The sequence below is a fragment of the Ischnura elegans genome, chromosome 2 (assembly GCF_921293095.1).
Source record: "Ischnura elegans chromosome 2, ioIscEleg1.1, whole genome shotgun sequence".
Classification (NCBI taxonomy): domain Eukaryota; kingdom Metazoa; phylum Arthropoda; class Insecta; order Odonata; family Coenagrionidae; genus Ischnura; species Ischnura elegans.
In genome coordinates, this window is record NC_060247.1 from 32,064,212 (window position 1) to 32,084,172 (window position 19,961).

At 37.0% G+C, this 19,961-nt stretch overlaps 1 protein-coding gene across 2 annotated transcripts in view; it reads left to right on the forward strand.

Annotated features, from left to right (window-relative positions):
• LOC124153556 (anoctamin-1-like) overlaps positions 1-19,790 on the forward strand; it is a 43,347-nt gene extending 23,557 nt beyond the window's left edge. For both annotated transcript variants that reach the window (XM_046526789.1, XM_046526790.1), the window contains 11 exons: positions 1,553-1,785; positions 2,059-2,219; positions 6,732-6,964; positions 7,259-7,423; positions 10,055-10,258; positions 10,349-10,446; positions 10,723-10,883; positions 11,002-11,207; positions 14,462-14,634; positions 14,760-14,865; positions 16,442-19,790. In XM_046526789.1, coding sequence (XP_046382745.1) covers positions 1,553-1,785; positions 2,059-2,219; positions 6,732-6,964; positions 7,259-7,423; positions 10,055-10,258; positions 10,349-10,446; positions 10,723-10,883; positions 11,002-11,207; positions 14,462-14,634; positions 14,760-14,865; positions 16,442-16,747 — 2,046 coding nt within the window. In that variant the 3' untranslated portion in view covers positions 16,748-19,790. The remainder of the gene's footprint in view (positions 1-1,552; positions 1,786-2,058; positions 2,220-6,731; positions 6,965-7,258; positions 7,424-10,054; positions 10,259-10,348; positions 10,447-10,722; positions 10,884-11,001; positions 11,208-14,461; positions 14,635-14,759; positions 14,866-16,441) is intronic.
• Positions 19,791-19,961: the final 171 nt, after the last annotated feature.

Sequence of the window (19,961 nt, forward strand, 5' to 3'; positions counted from 1 at the left end):
AATGATCACGTAAATTCTCTAATTCATAGAAGATTGGCTTCGTCGGTTGTGCATTGGCATAATGATTGTCAATGCAATGCTTTGCATGATTTTTATTCAGTACGGCGCTTATAAATTGTTTGAACGGTTAGTTGTTGTTTAAGTAAGGAAATTTAGTGATGCAAAAAATCATCGCCTTTCGTCTGGATCTATGCTTACGTTTATATATTACGTTTTACTATCGGATATAAATTTATCTGTCGCCGCACCACTCCTGTTCCTATTTAACTGTTCGCAATAGGTATATTGGCTATTATTTGCTCCACCTCCGGTAAAACGACAATTCGCTATAGCGAGTTGTCGTTTTTTATGGAGGTTGCATGGTAGTTTTTATTCTCAGAAAGGTCCATAATATCATTAAGAAGGAAACTACAGCATACTCCCGCTTATCCAGGCTAATGATGGGGAGTGGCTGCACAAATTATCAGAAAACATGGATAATCATAACTTTCACTTTAATTTCTTGTAATGTTCATAATTTAAGTAAATCAAAGAATGTATATTATTATTATTATATATGCAATTATTCTGTTATTTTAGAGTGCTTCCCGGACTCATTGAGAGATTTCTTTACCTTGCTGCGATATTTTTAGTGGCAATAACATGATTAATCTTGTAGTCTTACTGCTCCATAGAATACTTGGTTTCGAAAGCCATGCATCCTCGGCTGCGTGATCATGGATACAGGAAAGTGGTTTGCTCGAATGCTTCAAAACCACTGTGCCATGTCGGAAACAATAGACGTCAGGCATCACATTACGTAGTCTCCTCTCACAAAAGTTGCCTGGGTTGCAACTGCTGCAGGATGCGGATCCTTGATCTCAGAGTGTGATCACGCACTGCGAAGCTTGGAAAACAGGAAAATGGAGTTCCCGTAAATACAGCTAGCGCGTTCGTGGCATCATTAAGCTATGGTTCTTGGGCTGTACATCCTAGCAGCTGCCAGGCTATGACTCATACAATCTCTGCTTCTTTCGTCTCTGTTTCCACTTCCCCCCTAGCCTTCATTTCTGCAAATACCTTTCTCTCCATTTTGACCTTGATTAGTCACGGGGCAAACATGCCTGAGTGCGATGAAATTTCCAGTTCCCATGGGCTGTTCTCAACCGCATGTGAGACAATCGCAATAATTGTGCATTTGCAATATGAAGCATACATTTGAAGGTCGTGAATAACATTTTTCTTAACTTAAAATTACTTAAAGAATCTTATAAATTAATCAATAGTTTTTCTTGCTGCTTACATTATTTTTCAATGCTAGAGGAGACGTCAAAGTAATCTTAAAACATTCCTTGTCAGTAAGTAGATAAAATAATTAAAAAAAATAAATCTAATCAAAGTTTTCTTTCAAAATATTTCCATCCTTGTCCCATATGATAGTACATACATCTTGCACTTTATTTATTCAAGTGGTCCTTTACCATTCTATGGGCAGCTTCCAATTTCCTCTGTGCTTAAGCTGACCTCATTGTTAATGTTTGTTTTCATTCCGTAGAAATAATTTTTCTTCTAGGGTGATTTTCGGTCTCCTGTAAGTTGGCGGCATACCCTTTACAAAGAATGGGCGTCAGTGAAGAATTGCCTGCAATATCAACCTCTAGATCATATCAAGGAATATTTTGGTGTGAAAATTGCCCTCTATTTTGCTTGGCTGGGATTCTATACCCATATGCTTATTCCTGCGTCCATTGTTGGACTTGTGTGCTTCATATATAGCTGCTTCACACTGTACTCTCATGGGCCTAGGTGAGTGTGCAATGATCATTATTTAATAAAATTTATTATATACATACTTTATTTTGCCTGGCTGGAATACTGTGAAAAAAATGTACAATTAATTTGAAAAACCGACTAGTATATGAATGAAAGTTTATTTTTTGGAGCAATTTCAGAAGATGAATTTTCTCTTGTATATTTGAAACTACTTAAGGATTCTCATATTAATTTTTGGGTTTTAATATGAAATTTAACATTACATATCACTATTTGATTATGTCTAATTTTTTCCTTCTCTGGCAGTGAGGATATATGCAACAAGAATCTAGGCATAAAAATGTGCCCACTCTGCGACTACTTTTGCAGCTATTGGGATCTTGAAGAGACTTGTCTGCATTCACGTGTCACATACCTCTTTGATAATCCTTCGACTGTATTTTTTGCCATATTTATGTCTTTTTGGGGTAAGTTTTCTTTAAAGTACCGATACCTTCCAATTTTTCTTTTGCTTATTTACCAAGATGGAATATTTTTAGAAAATCATTTGAAACATGGGGGAGTCAATGTAAGGCAAATCTTAGATAGCAAATTTTTTTATGTAAAAAAATTTGGTTGGGTTGTAGTTTATATTTTTATTTACTCAGTTAAACCCAGCTAGCACAGATTGGTCTTTTGTCATTGTCGGCAAAGTTACGTTAATTCATGGGCTAAGCTTTGACGTTTGGCTGGTAAATTAACAACAAGTACCAAGAAAAATACTATCAGTTTTTGAGTGAAAGCTGTCAATAACAGAGAAAAAAATAGGTGGTAGAGTAGCCACGTATAGGTAAATTTAAGTAGTATGTAATAGCCCACTACTCTTGCACTTTGAATGACTTTACTGTCATCTATGTGTCTTAAGCCTAACTGCAAGGATTCTTGAGAGCACCCTGCATATTTGTAATAATTTATTTTCAATTATAAATAGTAAATTATTTCCAAAATACCCATTAATTCTCATAATTGCTAAGATGATTCAACCATAGCATAGTATTTCCCCTGCGCTCTCCAGCAGGCAATTGAGGAAACGAACTCAGAGATGTCCAATTATTATATTTATTGCCACAGCATCAAAGGAACATATCAAAACAGCATGATAAAACACAATAGAAACTATGTGCAATTATAAGTTGAGCACATAGAGGCCAACCAGGTGTTAACTCTACGTGGAGCCAAATAATAAAAACAGTATTTGCCATTAAGTGGATTTCATCACCCTTTTAACAATCATCATTCGCTGTATTTCATGTTAATGGCAGGAGGTGAACATTGTTTACCTGTGATCCACAGCCTGAAAAAGACAAGAAGGCATTCAAGCAATATTTTATGCAAGTTTTTCATCTTAATTGATCTCGGAAGTCAACTTTGTAGAAGATTCATGCGTATCAAGATTACTACTGCATAATACATAACTGAACTTTTTGGACAATATATTCAGGGCCATTTACTTCTTATCAAGAGGTCAGAGAAATCAGTTTCTGAATTGAACAACATTTCCAAAGACACTGCTTTCATTATATGTATTACAATAAATGTTAATCTTTCACTGATTGCCATGGTATGGCTGCTAATGAAAGTAGCCAATAACGATTGTAGCATTCCTCATTATAAGGAACGGAAAAAATACAGGAAAAAGCTGATGGATTCCAGTCTTTCCTTTGAGTGGCTGCTACCCATTTCTCCTTTCTTGCTTCATTTTTGGGAAACTGTAGGAAACCTAGTAAATGAAGCTGGTGATAAAATTAATTTATATACGCCCATCACCATGTGAGTATTTAAGTCTCTGTAGGGTTGTAAAGTTGTATTAAGTAAAGCAAGCTTACCTCTGGAATCTTTATTCTTCCTTGTTGTCTTTTGTTTGCCACATACACTTCTTGCTCAGTCCTTATTTGGACACATGTGAGCACAGTATGACGGCATGTGGTGAATATAAATTTTTACCACATGAAATACTCTTAATTTGTAATGCACACTTTTCTCCTAACACTCTCATATCCTCCACAGAATGCTACTACAATAGACTTGTTATTACAAAGTTCACGGGACCAAAAAACCGGAGGTTCGCTATAACTAAGATCGTATGAACGTTTCTTTTAGGAATCATCAAAAGAAAAAAACCATTCCTTGTCAAAATTTTTTGTATCTTCATCTCTCGCACTTATAATCCTCATAGTCAAGTGTTTAATATACGCGATTCAATTATGATCAAGTCCTCAATATACGAAGAAGATGCATTCTGAGACCTTGCTCGTTAGTTGATAAACCAATACAAGGGATTGAAGAGAGTGGTTCTCCTGCAGAATGCACCATGCATCACAATCGTACATTAATGCACGATTGTGACGAACTGATCCAGCTTGCAGCGTAGCCAGAGCCGAAAAAAATCGCTGTCTGCGGGAAAAAAGAATAGGCGAAACGCTAAACAATTCCTGACTTCACATGGAATTAAATGATACTTTGTTCAGATTATGCCCAAAGTGCGAGTTTCTTTACGCCAGGGGTCTCCAATTTACTAGGCCACGAGGGCCACATTCCAAGTTCCGAATCACCCCGCGGACCAGATAGCAAATTTGCCGATGACTGAAGTATTCGATACCAATGTCTACTGAAGTATCCGGTGGCGTATTTCTTATTTACGAACAATTGAAGGCAACTTTGACGTGCAGTACAGCGCTGCAATGCTCCTAGGGACGTTTCACAGAGTGAAACGTACGAGAATCTCGCCCTACTTGAAACGAGTGCGCGGGCCGGATGAAAGCCCTTGTGGCATTTTTTTAGTGTCTCCCACCCCCCAAAAATTTCTGGTAACCCCCCCCCAGAAATTCCTCGAACTTCTTCAAACTTCCTCCGAAATTATCCGCAGAACTTCTCCCGCTAAGGACTTTTCGCGCTAAGGTTTTTCGCGCAAAGGCCCTGTAGCAAAAGGCCCTGTCTCGCAAAACCCTGTCTCCGGAAAATGCTGCCTCCGGAAAACAGCCTCCGGAAACAGCCCACGAAACAGCCCCGAAACCAGCCCCCGAACCAGCCTACCTGCAATCCAAGACTTATATAGGACTACTGCGGAGGAATACTTACTCCTTGGCAAGCAAGGGGAAATCGGTGCTAAGTCCATAGTATTGCACTTTGGAGTGAGAAGTTTTACCATAGTCCTATCATAACTCTCTCTCCCTCCAACACCTCACCCCACTACGTCTTTCCCCTCCTTGTGTTCCAATGAATATCCCTGTGATTTGACTGATGTCTCCAACCCAGAAGTTTGAGGGGAAAATTCTGGGTGGTATGCTGTTGACTCAAACCCAGGGACGAGGTTTTGCGGAGCAGCCTGTCAACAGGGGCAGTGGCGCAGCAGATGAATTCGCCTTGGCTACCCCCTCCGCTGCTTGGAAAAACCCCTCCCCTCAAATCCTGTCTCGTCTTGCAATAGGCAATCCCTCTTCTGCTCGTAGCCTGGTAGTGGACGCATGTTTAGTGAGACATGGCAAATTTAGAGAAATTATTCTGCGGGTATTTAGCTGGTAATGTTTCCTATGGGATCATGAATTACTATTTTTGTTTTCTGTAATACTTCTGATTTTGAATACTCTACTTGGAATAGATTTTGAACAGAAATACTGGTAAATTTTTTGGCTATTTTTTTCTTGTGAGCTGATTTTGTTGTTTGTGGAGTCTTTTCCCTGATCCAGCTTGTGACCGACGGTTGGAGTATTTCCCTATGTCTGGGCTTACGTGAACAATCAACTAGATTTAGCGACGTATCGCCACACCCTCCATGGGCCAGATCTGGCCCGCGGACCCTATTTTGGAGACCCCTGCTCTACGCCATGTCATGTCGCATCGGCAAACTCTGAAGGCACCAAATTTGAAATTTCAGGGGCGCTTGAATTTTTCGAATATTCATACTATCTCTGAAAGTTTGTGAATCCAATGTGTGTAGGAAGAGCACTAACTGTACGTCCAATTTATGAGCGTTAATGAGTGGGTCACCATAACTCCACAGGAATGAAGTTTATTATATGATGTTGCGTGCATACGGAAGTATCTCCTACTGAAGAAAGAACCAAAATTGACAGTCTTGGGCACAGTACAAGAAGAGAACTTAAACGCAGATCAATTATGATAACGTAGTGTTGTGTATATCCAACTAAATGCCATTGCTTCTTCGTGGAATTTCGTAATAAAGTTCATTTTGTAATCGTCGGGACCGGGACTGAGGTTCTTAATTTCGTAATAATGTTTCTTTTACTCTAAATTGCATAGACCTTTTCTTTGGGACCAACGAATTTCTTCGTAATAACAAGAACTTCGTAATAATGTTGTTTGTATTGACCAGAGTCTGCTGTAATGCCTTGGTGAATATTTAATTCCACTGCAACATAATCAAAAAAGTATTCTATAAAAAAGTCTAAGCTTCACAATGATTCCTGTGCAAGCCAGTAAGTTAACAAAAATCATGCTCGAATGGTGGAGTAGAAGGCAAGTTGCTTCAATTTCTCCTGGACTCAAAAACTTGAAAAATTAATTATTGCTCCATTTAACTATTCCCATCTTCTGGTAAAGTGCAGCATCTTTTTATCCCTCATCTTTGAAATGGCTAACAGTTTCAATGAATGTCAGTGGATGAGTATTTTGGTACTGGGAAGAGAGATTCTTTGGCATAAATTCATCTTAGAAACAAAGAATTGCCACCAAAAGCATTGCTATGTCATTGCTCCTTCATTTACGCTAATAGTTTTGACTGTGCTAGCTGGGAATTTGAAACGAAAGCACTTGGTCTAAACCATTTCATGTTATCAAAACTTTTGTATTTTTCCCCACATGGCAATTAACCTGTGAGAGCTCTTTTGCTTGCTCACTATATTCTTAAGCATTAAGAGTAATGAGAATTTTTTGGAATTTGTGACTTATTTCTTGCATCATTTCTAACTTTCTGTCATTAGCGGCTGCATTTCTTGAATCATGGAAGAGATATTCTGCTGAAATTACTCATCGTTGGGATCTCACTGGATTTGATGTTCAAGAAGAGCACCCAAGGCCTGAATATTTAGCTAGATTAGCACATGTTCCTAAAAAGCAAATTAATGTGATCACAAATACAGAGGAGCCATATGTACCATTTTGGAGGATGCGATTACCAGCCACTATTCTCAGCTTTTCTGCTGTTATCCTTCTGGTAAGTTGAATGACTATTTTTATGTTTTACCACAGAGTAAGGATATACAGAGAAGACACTTTGGAGACACACGATTATGATCGTGTAATCTTAAATTTTTTGTGAAATCTGTGGCTAATTGAGTTTAAATCTGCATTTTAAATTGGTTTTTATGAGCGAGTTGTTATGAACTTCTTGTAAATTTATAAACTCGAAGGATGAAGATCACAATGAAAAAATATTTGGATTAGTCAGGGTATTAACTTCTCAATATCTAGTTATTCATTGTCTTATATTTTCATGAACTTTTTTCAGGTTGCCATAGCAGTGGCTGCTGTGCTTGCTGTTGTACTCTACCGTATGTCAGTTCTTGCTGCTTTAAGTGTGTATGGAGAAAATGTGATTACCAGCTATGCTATACTTTTTACAATATGCACAGCAGCAACAATTAATCTTGGATGCATTATGATTTTTAATTGGGTAAATATTTTGATATAATTTCTTATCATAATAAGAGGGAACTACATAATTGCTTAGGTAATGAAGTGCATGGGTATACAGTCGGATCTGGATTTAATGTCTTCACATTATCGTTTTTCTGCATTTATCTTTTATTTTTTGGGGTCCCAATTCATTCCCTATTAGAAAAATGTAAAATATTTTATTATTTAGTGTTTCTGCATTCTACGTTTTTTGCCCATTTATGGTCGTAAAAATTTTCCCGCACAGGATGTTTTTGCCCAATTTAAAATTTTTCATGGCGGTTCATGCAAATAATTATCCAAATATTTTAATTTTTGCTCATGAACAAGAAAATTTTCATTAAAGTTTTTGCAAGAGTCGATAGAATATACCAGGGAACGCTTCTTCATCTGCATTCTTCCACGAAAGCAGTGCTGTGACCTTCAACTTGCAGCTGGGTGATTTGTCTTCTTGTAATGTTTCCCTCCCCTTCTAATCGGAAAACCAGGCACTTTTTGGATCAAATACGATCTAATGGAGCCAAGTCATCCCTTAATATGTAACCTGTAACTATCTTATCTTTCACTTCTTCAACTTGTCTTCGATGATTAGGTGACGACTGATAACACGAGTTATTCTCTGAGGGCCGCTACAATGATGGTTTTCTGGTAATGTTTTCAATTGATGGCTTATACCCCTTTTAACTCTACTCTCTACGGGCAGTCCATTGTTATCCCAATATTTATCTAGTCGACTAATTTCTCTTTTCATAAGAGGATCCCAATCATTTGCGCAGTTCGTTGGAAGATTCTTTCTATAATCCACACCAAGGCCAGTTTCCACAGAGGAACCACGAAAGAACCGAAGAAGTGTTTCCCCTGACGTGATGTAGAGTGAGAGCATTCTTTCCCTACGGAACAACATTATTTTAGATCACAATTTAGATATCCCGAAGCCCATGTACCGACATGCGGATGGTTGATGTCGGTGTTTATTTAAAGATACATTTATCTGATGCTATTTTATATCAAAAGAGAATGAAAATCGGAGTTTTGACAAATGATCACAGTCCATTGCTCATGCTGGAAAAAAATCACTGCATAATCACGGTAAAATAGATGAGCACTGATAAATACGAAAATCCTGCTGGAATCCCTTGGTGGTTGGCTTCGACATAATAACTCTGATGACATTGCCTAACTCCAGAGGCACTGACAATTTTTCAGATTAAAGTCAGTTGTGTTGAATATTAAACCTTTTCACTTAACAGAGTTTAGCCAATCGTTACTCAAGGTCCATCCAAAGGCCACGGATATATGGCAACGTGGTGCTACTATCGTGTTGAATCACTATCGAAGTGTATGCCTACTGGAGATAGGAATCGGAATCCAAAATGTGTGCACAGGAGGCTTTTTAAAGGCTCATATGGCCCTAGTTTTGCTGAGGCATCAGAAAACATTTATTTGGCAAAATTCCAGAAAACCTTCTGTTAAATAGATATTAGGTACTTAGTTTATAATTCGGTATTTGCAATTTTCTGCTATCCCTGTATTTCACTCATATTTATTGATGCAATGACAATTTTTCGAGTGCTTATACCTTTTCTATTGCATATATTAGATATTCTATAGTCACCTATATGTCATTACAGAATAAATTTTTTTAATTTCTGAGAAGTGCGTAAAAATGAAATCATTAATATCCATAATATTATTCTGTGTGGGAGTGCTTTTATGTTAATTTATATTAAAATTTTCTTAAAACATCATCCTCTCATTACTTAAATTTATTACCCATTTTTTAGCTGCTTCCTGAGAAGTACCTTCATTGGAAAGAGAGCATTTAATCAATGAATTTTTTGCTGCATGTAGCAATAGAAAGCCATTCCTATCATTGTAGACCCTGAAACCTGAAAAAAATGGCAGGTCATCATTTAGTGTTTTTCCGCATTTAGTGTTTTAAATTTTGTGCCCCCGTGAAAAATGCTAAATCAGGATTCTATTGTATTTTGAATACTTGGGGGATAGTAATGAGAAAGACCAAAGAAAAAGGTGACGGGGGAATGGGGTTGGTTTTCATAGGGTTAAAAATCTTGGTTAAAACATTAAACAGTTGCAACTAACTATGTACTGCTGACAATCTTCTACTCATTTTTTGGCTCAATTCGGGGGTGTTGTCCCCCAAGGCCATCAGTGAATGGGGGTGGAAGGAAACAGCCTCCTGGGTAGGCTGGTTGATTAACATGCATGGGCTGCTTGAATTAAGGATTTTTCTGCGGTTGGGCGAAGGGGGTGATGGTAGGGCGGTAGTAAACGCAAATATGTATTACAATGGTGGATTCTCCATTTGGACACTAGATGTCACCCCATTTACATTTAAATGGATTTACAGTGGTGAGCGCTCAAGGTGATGATGTCAGAGCAAACCAAATTTCATAGATTAGACCATAATTAGGCTGGGTGTCCACTAACCTGTAAAAATGAGAAAATCTGGAATACTCAGAGAATTTCTGTCCTCTGGAAAAACTAAGAGAGTTGATCTAGTGTCCCATAGAAATACTATATTATGAAATTATCTAACTAACTTTCTGCTACATAATAGTTAAAAAGTTATGTTTCTATTTAAATTTTACTTTATCAAATTTTTCAGGTGTATGGGTTTCTAGCTGAGTATTTAACGGAACTGGAACTGCAACGCACACAAACTGAGTTTGATGACAGTCTTACTCTAAAGATATATCTATTACAGTTTGTCAATTATTATGCTTCCATATTTTATATTGCATTTTTGAAAGGAAAATCTGTGGGATCTCCTGGAGGGTATACTCGCCTCTTTGGATATCGCCAAGAAGAGGTTTGTTGGACATATTAAAATTTTTAAGATATGCATAATTCAATTAAAATATTTTCAGTTCATGGAATTAAAATGGGATATTTTTTTTAGTGTGGCCCAGGAGGGTGCCTTCTTGAATTGTGCATTCAGCTGTCAATTATCATGATTGGAAAACAAGCTATGAACACCATGATGGAAATGGTATTCCCGTAAGTTATCAATAATTTCATCACCATGTATTTATCTTGTATGATATCATGTATGATGTCATGTACGAATTTATATTTTGTCAGCATTTTTAAATGATCCAAATCATCAAGCATTATTTTATATCTCTATCTAACCCTTTTGCTAACAAGCTGCCATTAGATCTTCTATGGCTAATCTGGCCAAAAATTCCAGGCCACAAATGTATTTTACATTATCTTTTTAATAAAAGCCTTGGGAGTGAAAGAGTTAATGGAGTTTATATCATCTATTTTCAGCTTAGTCATGAAGTGGATCAACACAATAAGGCTGCGCAAGCGAAGTTCCCCTAGTGGAAGTTGGAGGGGTAAGGGCCGTCGATCTGCATATCAGTGGATGAGGGACTACAAACTAAATCCATGGGATACCAGGAGTTTATTCCCAGAATATCTTGAAATGGGTATGAATAAAATGGAGCCATGGAAAATTGATGAATGGATTTTCAAGCTCGGTGCAACATGCATTTATGGTTTTCTTTAAATAATTAAAAAAATCTTATTTCTTTCTTTCCAAAATAGTTTTGCAGTATGGATTTGTCACCATATTTGTGGCTGCCTTTCCTTTGGCTCCTCTTTGTGCTTTATTCAACAATGTGCTAGAGATGCGTCTGGATGCTAAGAAGCTCCTCCGATACTATCAGCGCCCTGTCACCCAACGAGTGAAGGACATTGGCATATGGCTTGGGATATTGGACTCAATCAGTAAGATAGCGGTAGTCACAAATGTAAGCCATTGAAAGACTAAGCAAATTTATTTCATCACAGTAGCACTCATTGCTTACACCCAAGGGTTGGATGTAACCCTCTAGCAGTCACAACTCTGGGTGAAAGACAAGTAGCCACACTGGTGCATTCTGTGCGCCAATGACAATTTTTAAATGTTTTCCTCTAATGAATTATTTTATGTAATGTTATAACTAAAGATGAGTGGGGTCTTAATTTTTTTCGGTTCTTGGTACCGTTTCTCCCCCATTGGTTCTCGGTTCTAAGGATGAACTCTTATTATCTGAATTAATGGCAAAATTAAATAAACAACCACAAGAAGTGAATGCAAATAATTTCAATAAAAATGTAAATAAGCAAGAAAGCTCTTTAAAAAAAATTTAAGATCGTATCCATAATTTTATTTTCCTAGTAAAAATGTTTAAAAAACACGTTGTTAAAGAATGCATGACCGACCAATATGTCACATTATATCAGGCAGCCCCTGGTTTTTTCTCCAGGTTTTGAATTAAAAAATTTAACATTATATCCCATCTGGGTCTAATCTATTCTTTTTTTGGCAGAAATATTGCCTGCAGTATAGAACAGGCATTCATTGAAAACAGTAGTGGTCGATGTTGATTTTGAAGGGCCGTGCAAAATACGCTTGAAACACATTTTACATACTGCATATATAGTTAGCATAGCATCAGGATCAATAGTGAAACACCCCAACTGCTGACGACGACATTCATTAATTTGTTGTAACTCGTGAGTCATTTCAAAATATATTCACTATTCTGCGATGTAGCTTAAATTGTTACTTAAATCGACAACTTATTCGCATGCTTCACTGTCACAGTTCTTATAACCTCAACAATAAACTGCTCAACACGCCGGTAGAGCAACACCATGCTGAGCAGCTGTGAGCTAACAGAATATTGTAATGCAGTGTTGCATTCTGCAGGATAACCACACTCTTCGATGACTTGCATAGGTTTATTAACTTACGAACAAGCCCTAGGAATGCATCCTGACCCGCATATGGAAGAATTACTGTATATGTACAAGATTCAATCGTGAGACCGCTTTCAGACGAAATGATTATCTGCCAGCTGCCGTTCACTGCATGGCACACGGCATTGCAGAGAGTAGTCTCGTCTGAAAGCCACCTGAATTTCACGTGAACGGCGGCTGGCAAAGAGTTGTTTTGTGTGAAAGTAGCCTCGGCAGTCTGTGGTTGTAGTCCAGTACACACTCCCAATGCTCCCGAGTGGTCCCGCTTCAGACGCTACAAATTCGTGGTCCACTTTCGCTCCTATTGCTCCCTGTGCTACTGGTGCTCCATGTACTGGATCACGGCTGGAGTGATTGTAGCATTTTGTTAGTCGTTTGTTTTGCTAGTATCGCATAAAGGATTGGTGTAGCCCCTCGTACTTTACTTAGCCAGTTAGAGAGTTAATTAATATAAATAACAAAAATAATAGGGCTGAGGAATGATTATTGATTCATGGGGTACACCACAAGAAACCTTATTAATTTTAGATGTGCATTGGACACCATGATCGGAGAGACGTATCAGTACCTGTGAATTTATCCCTGCCACATTTATCAATGAGTTACAATCTGCTCTCAGCCATGTATGGGTAATGCAAGCACATGTGTATGTCAAACACAGTAGAACAGTGTCAACTCCTTATGTTTTATCATAGTTAATGATGATCTGTGGTTTACCGGTTGCTGGTTATAGATTGGCTGTCATGAAATGTGGATATGAGAGTTGCAGCTTTTTTATTACAATAGGAGAACAAAATCATATTATTTGGGAAACCTAACGTTGAAAAACCTTTCTTATTTTTTCCATCAAACATGAAATCAGTGGGAATTCTTTTCTGTTTTTTCTAAGGGTGCCGGGGCATGTTATATTTTTCCTCAGTAATGATTGGGTAAGGGGAATGCTTCTTTACCAATTGCCAATGGTTAGATTCGGATAACTGTCTTTATTGGGCTTGAATAACATATATTTACCAAATCTGAAGGAGAATTTAATGAGCAAAATGTACCCTCTGGCTGCTTTCCGCAATATATCTCCATGTGACATTTTGTATAAAGTGACTTAGTCACATGAAGCAAATATTTCAATATTTGGCAGATGTACTTGGCATATACTTATTGTACAAAAGAGCATCTTTTATCTAATGGCTATAATTTTACATCAACAGTGTCATAAATGTTATGAGTATATAAAAGCTGATGATATTAGGTTATTGCAGAGTTTATTTTGTGAAATTGGTTTTTACCTGAAATTTCTGATCATGCAAAGAAAGGTGCCGAATTTTTCAATTTTTCATGGCAGTTACTGTGATTTCTTATTTCATTTTTAGTTATACTTATGTGCAGTATTTGCTGCTTAAATATGTCGGAGACCTGGGTCGTGGTACATTTCACATTTTAGACACATTGAAGCACCACCTATCCACGGGCTGGCCTGTTTCATTTTTTTTGCACTAGCACTTGAAGCACATCTGTGAAACTGACTAGAATTTTTTAGCAATTGGTCTTTCAACTTGGTATGCCAAGGAGTTGTTGAAAGTATACATCTGTTTATGAATATATTTTTGGAAAAACTTACTTTTCAATACAAAATTGCACTCCTCTTTTGTCCAGAAATAACAAATTATTCCTTTAGCCATTCATCATGAACAGTTATTTTTTTCCTCTCCATTACTTTGAATTAATTAACTGGCTTAATATATATTTTTCAGTTACAATGTCTTCAATTCCCATGAGTTGGGTATTTATCTCACGATTGCATTGCAGGCAAGGAAATAACTTAGGAAATTGGTGCAATTTTTCGAGTGAGTGCAAACAATTTATCAAATCTGCTCCAAACACTCCATGTGAATGCTGAGGTGTTTGGAGCTGTCAAACTTGGCAATACTGGCCCCAAAGCAAACTTTGCAAACTTGGCAAACAGGTCCCACCTACTGAGCTTCAGAACCCTCCAGAGCATGAAACAGACTGGCTTTAGGTGCTTGATGCATGAAATGGCCACAACCCTGATTAGGTCGTTAATTATTGTTGCAATAATTTGGTCTTATTTACTTGTGTGGACTTGAACAGAATCTATATCTGTGTTGCGAAAGACCTAAAGTTTAGCCATTATGTCAGAAAAAGAAGTGCAATAGTTTTGATGGTAAGCAGTATTTCAAAAGTGATGCATTATGATTTTTGTGACTGAAATTCTGATATGATTTTTTATTTAATCTTTTTAAAGGGCTTCATCATAGCTTTCACTTCAAACTTCATTCCCAAGCTTGTTTATGTTTTTCATACAAGTGAGGATCAAACTTTGAATGGTTATTTGAACTTTTCACTGTCATACTTCAATGTGAGTGATTTGGAACCAGGATCTGCTCCGAAAGAGTACTCCAATGTCACAATGTGCAGGTAATAATGATTGGCACAGTGAAAACCTTTTATATAATTTGCATATCTAATTCTTCCTATCAGGATTAGCTATTTCAAGGGTAGGCATACTGTAAATGCTTAATTACAATTGATTTCATTTTCAGATATCCGGATTTCAGAGAACCTCCTTCTTCAGAAAATAAATATGAAAGATCAGCTATGTACTGGCATATATTGGCTGCAAGACTTGCCTTCGTTGTTGTTTTTGAGGTAAGCAATGCTTAATCTGGCTGATAATGAGTATATGTTGGATCCCTTAAAAATTTGCTTCAATTCATCAGTAGTGCCCTGCACCGAGCAATCATTTGCTCCTTTGGAAACTGACTGATTGGCAGACATTCATGGCACAAACCACTGAAGCAGGTCGCAAGTTAAACTGGTTGGGCAGAAAGTCTCTGGATTGGTCAATTTTTTACCAATTCATCTCTGGTTTGATTTCCTGTGTGCCAAGCATGTTCTACCATTGAAATGATATGCTTTTGGGCAATAGGCCAATTACCAACAAATCATTATGCTATAGTATTTAAGCTTGGTAGGGCTTTTTAAGAAAAATTGAAGTGAACCTGTAAAGTTCAATATGGGTGTGAGGAAAACATGAGTCATGATTGTTGATTTCCTCCGGAGTGTCCAGATGTTGAAATTTGAGTTATCAGGGTTGTAATGTTGATCATATGGCTTCTAAAATGCTTAAAAATAAACTTAAAACTCGTTACTGATAAAATTTCCGGGGGCAAAATCGCTGGTTTGCCCCTCCCCCTCAATATTTTTTATAAGTCGGCATCCCTGAGGAACATGGAATGTTAGATCAATTAGGACCTGACAAAAGCTATAAAACTTGAAGGTGCAAATACGAAGATTGAATCTTGACGTTTCTAGCATTAAGCGAAATGAAGTGGCCGGAAGAAGGAAACTTTTGAAGTTGAAGCTATGGGATTATGCATCCTGGATCTGTAAACAGTAATACTTGAGGTGGTATTATGCTGAGAAAGATTGCTGGAATGCTGGTTAATTGCTTTCTGCACTATAATAAAAGGATCATCGTGGCTAAGATCAAGACCACAATGTATATGAACACCAAGTAGCTGTGATGAAATATTTATCCAGCTCAACAGCAACGGATGAGATTAATAGAGCAGATGATAAAGGATGTAAAGTGGAAGAATTATGTGGGTGCTAAAAGAATGGCGGATAGGAGAGCTGTGTCAAACCAATATAAGGATTGATGACTGCTGATGATTTATTTTATTGCCCTGTAGGGACTAATCAGTGACAATTACCATGAATTTTTTGAGCTAGTTTGGTTATTCCTGGGATTTATGCAGAGGTGAGGAAGGAAGTTTACTAAGTGTTATGATGCTAAATTTTATGCCAGAGATATTTCCTCCCATGAAATCATTCTTTTTGAGGGAGACTTTAGTTTGAATTGACAGAAAGATACATAGCAAAGTTCAATAAGATTCTTCTGGAGAACTTTTCTACGTGGGGGAATGGGTCTCTGCCATGCCTGCCCCTTATGATCATAGTACCTTTATGAAGGATTTGAGTGGTAGGTCAAAGAGATAGAAAATATGGAAGCATAAGGCTTTTAGCCAAAATATCAAGTGATAAAATGTGTGAACTTTGTGAAACTAATCTCTGTGAATGTGTGATATTATGAATGCTATGAAATATAAAAATAGTTACCTATTCATGTGGGATAAATGTGTTTGTAGAGTGTTATTGTATTGGCAATGCTTCAAGTATGTATATGAAAAATGGCTGCTCATTCATGTGGTTTTTTTTGCAGAATGTTGTTGTACTGGTCATGCTTCTTGTGCATTGGATAATCCCTGATGTTCCTAAATCTCTGCGGGATAGGATACGACGTGAAGCATATTTGACGAATGAAATAATCATCAGGAGAGAAACTGAAAGGGCCCTCGCTAGCGGTGGTGCGTATGAGACAGGAGATGGAACTCCTTGGACGCCATTGCCTGAGGATGGATCGGAGACCAGTGATAGATCTTTTCTACTCATTCCGCCCTCGAGAGCAAGGAAGAGAAAGGGAAGTAAAAAGGACAAAGAGCCAACTGATGTACCAATTACAGTATAAGGCAGTGATCGATGATAATCAATTTTTCAGTTATCCTAGGTTTTGATTGGAGATGGGTCAGTTGGGTCCTTGGTTCAAGTGGTTCTGAAGTTAAGAACTGGAATTGGAACCAAAGGCAAAAAACATCAGTACTGAGATAATTTGCTGAAAAATCAGTTAAAAAACATTTCTTGAGCATTATGTACATAACATGCTACGTTAAATAGATTGATGCTATGAATCTAATCATGAGGACTCCTTGATTTTTTGGAATAACAATGTTTGAAGCTTCATATTTTTTGCATTTTATTACATAATCTTTAGATTTTGTGGCATTCGTTTACAGTTTTCTTCTCAGTTTTGGATTGTGTTCAGACCTCATATAATTTACAAAAACTGCTAGCAATAATGAGCTTGCAATAATTTGCATTTCTGAAAATCAAGGAGCCCTAACTATCACTTAAGAAGTAACTTTGTGTTATTTTAGGCTGTTTTCATAATAAGCCTATGCAAATCATTAATAACTTTTCAAATGTATCTCTATAAATGGAACACATGATTAGGAAACAGAATCTTAAACCGGAACTGAGAGCTAATGTTAGAAACCAAACTGGAATAGGAATCGATAAAAAAATGTTACTGACTCATCCCTTGAAGGCTGTTTTACGCAGGGTATGTTACTGGACAATTCAGGACTGCATTTATTTCTCAGTCTGATGTGCAATTGCATCAATGCATGAACAAATTTAGACCGGGGCTATTTTGCCATCTTGCATTCATACATTCTCACTTGCGTTCTATCAGTTTGGCACTTTACTAAATGCTGTTGGAAATGCATGCTCACACACACAGCAGGGTGTGGCAATGGAGATTTCTGGTGTGTGTGATGAAATTCTTCATTATTGGTTTCTATGGCATTGGTTACTATGGCGAAGACAACTGTTTTGATCTTCGACCTGAAGACGTAAGCAGTAGTGCCAGTGAAACTGTTGTCTTAACATCAATAACTGATGTGTTAGTAACAAAAAGTGAAGGATTTCATACACCAGCCTTGATAAGTATGTACTCTGTGTAAAACAGTCTTTAGTTTTGATTGCAATTTGTGGATACACTGATATTGTATTAAAGCACACTCATGGTTATCATTCATTTTCCCAAAACTTTCTTCCATGTGTGTGACCTCAATTTTCTTAGACATGCAGCGAGAGTGAGAGAAATATCCTTGCACAAAAGGTAGGGAAAGCAGTTTGCATTGCAGCTTACACTGCCATTTATGATTAACTTAATTAGATATCTTCTTGTGCAAGGTTATTAATGATAAATCATATCCTGAAAGGCAGCTTAATTTGCATGCACAGTGTAAAAAATCGTTGGATTTATTTATGTATATCTAAAGGTTTTTAATGTCGTCTTACTTACGAATTCAATAATTATTTTTTGCGTAAAAAGGTAGTATGAGTTGATATATTTGAGACTTGAATGTATTTTGTGGTGAATGCCATCTGAGCAATTTTAAGCCACTTTCCGTGCTATTGAACCATTGCTTTGTTTGAATTGATAACATTGTGGATTGGTGAAATCAAGAAATGGTGTGTAGATAGTGATCTCTAGAATTTTTTATGAAGACTGATGTGATTAGAGTTTTTAAAAAGTTATTTGGCCGGCAAAGTAGCCAAAATAATTTTGGCATTGTTCCACACATCATCAATCTGTTGTTTTTTTACAGTTGTTGCCTTTTTAAAATCACTTGCAACTACTATGTGCAATGTGATGTTGTGTCATTTTTACAACTCTAATTGTGAAATTTTATAATGCAGGTAGCCAATAGGAAAGGGTAAATGCCATATCTGGAGCCAAATATTTTTTCCAGTTTTAATATGGTAATTTACTTAATTTATATTCTATTTTTTAAAATGTAGTTTTATGCTGATGCATACAGCATTTTTTTATCATGAGGTTCTCTGTAATTCATTGCTATTAGATGTGGTAGATGGAAAAATTAAGTGCAGTCAAGATCTTTATTTCTTTGGCGGGTGAAATCTCTTTTGAGGAGACAGATTTGAATATTTTCTCAACTGACTAGTTGTTAGGGAATGCCATGAGCCATAACATAGAGGTAGAGAGCTATTGGGTCTTCTGGTGAATCATCGCATCCATTTATATAAATTAGATGTACTGAGCTAGTTCTGTATATGCTTATGCTATGTCAAGGCTGGCAGTTTGACAGATTTAGTCTAGTAGCTCCCACAATTTCTTTAAAATTTGTTAATTTATTACTTGATGAATTGATAATTTATTACTAAATAAATATTTTGTAGCATACTATGCAGTAGTTCCCTGAAAGCATTGATGTGAGACCTCATGCTTATTGTGCAATACAAACCTCAAGGAATATCATGATAAAGGAAGGGGGTAGGAAATGGCCTAAAGATATCGTGTAGTGAGTGAGCGTAGCTTAAAGTAATCAATTATTTGTATCATAGTGAAGTAAACTTTTACAGCCTCATTGCTTCCTTAATAAAGTTCTCTCAGATTTCCAGCTGAGTAATAGAACCAATCATATCTAACGTGATGGACATTGCTTGAGCGCCTGACTAAATGGATTCTATCACCAGGCTGGAAAGCTTGTGAGAACTTTATGGAGTTAATTCTCCAGGAAAGCATAGGCACTTCCATTGCTTTCATACTGCTAGTAAAATGAAAAAATCTGTCTCTTGCTATCAATGAAACCATATCTATTTTTATTTCTTCCCCAACTTAAAAAAAAAAAATTCATGCTCTGGCTCAGAAGATGCTCTAGTATGCGAGACAAATCTATCCCCTTTGTTACTTCTTGTTACTGGGAAAATAAGACTGCTTAGGAAATTCTGTGTTTCTGCTTGTCGGCATTCCGCCATGACTTACAAGAGTAATAGGCTTATATGGGTGCTGTCAGAATCTTTGGATGGGCTACGGATAGTTATTTACAGTAGAGTGTTGTAGAGAAGTTTTTTCTGTTCAATGGCTGCGATTGCAAAACAGTTGTATTACTTATGTTCCACCCCAACTCTTAATTTTTTGTCATCACTTTTCTTCAAAAGTTCCAGTCTTCCCTCTATCTCTCACGTGTATACATTATTTTTACCTGAAGATGTAAATCATCTGGGGAGTCCATATTTATTCCAGATGACAGTTTTGCCAGCATTGCAATTGCCTTCTTCAGATCACTGAAGTAATGATGCAACATCTTTTCAAT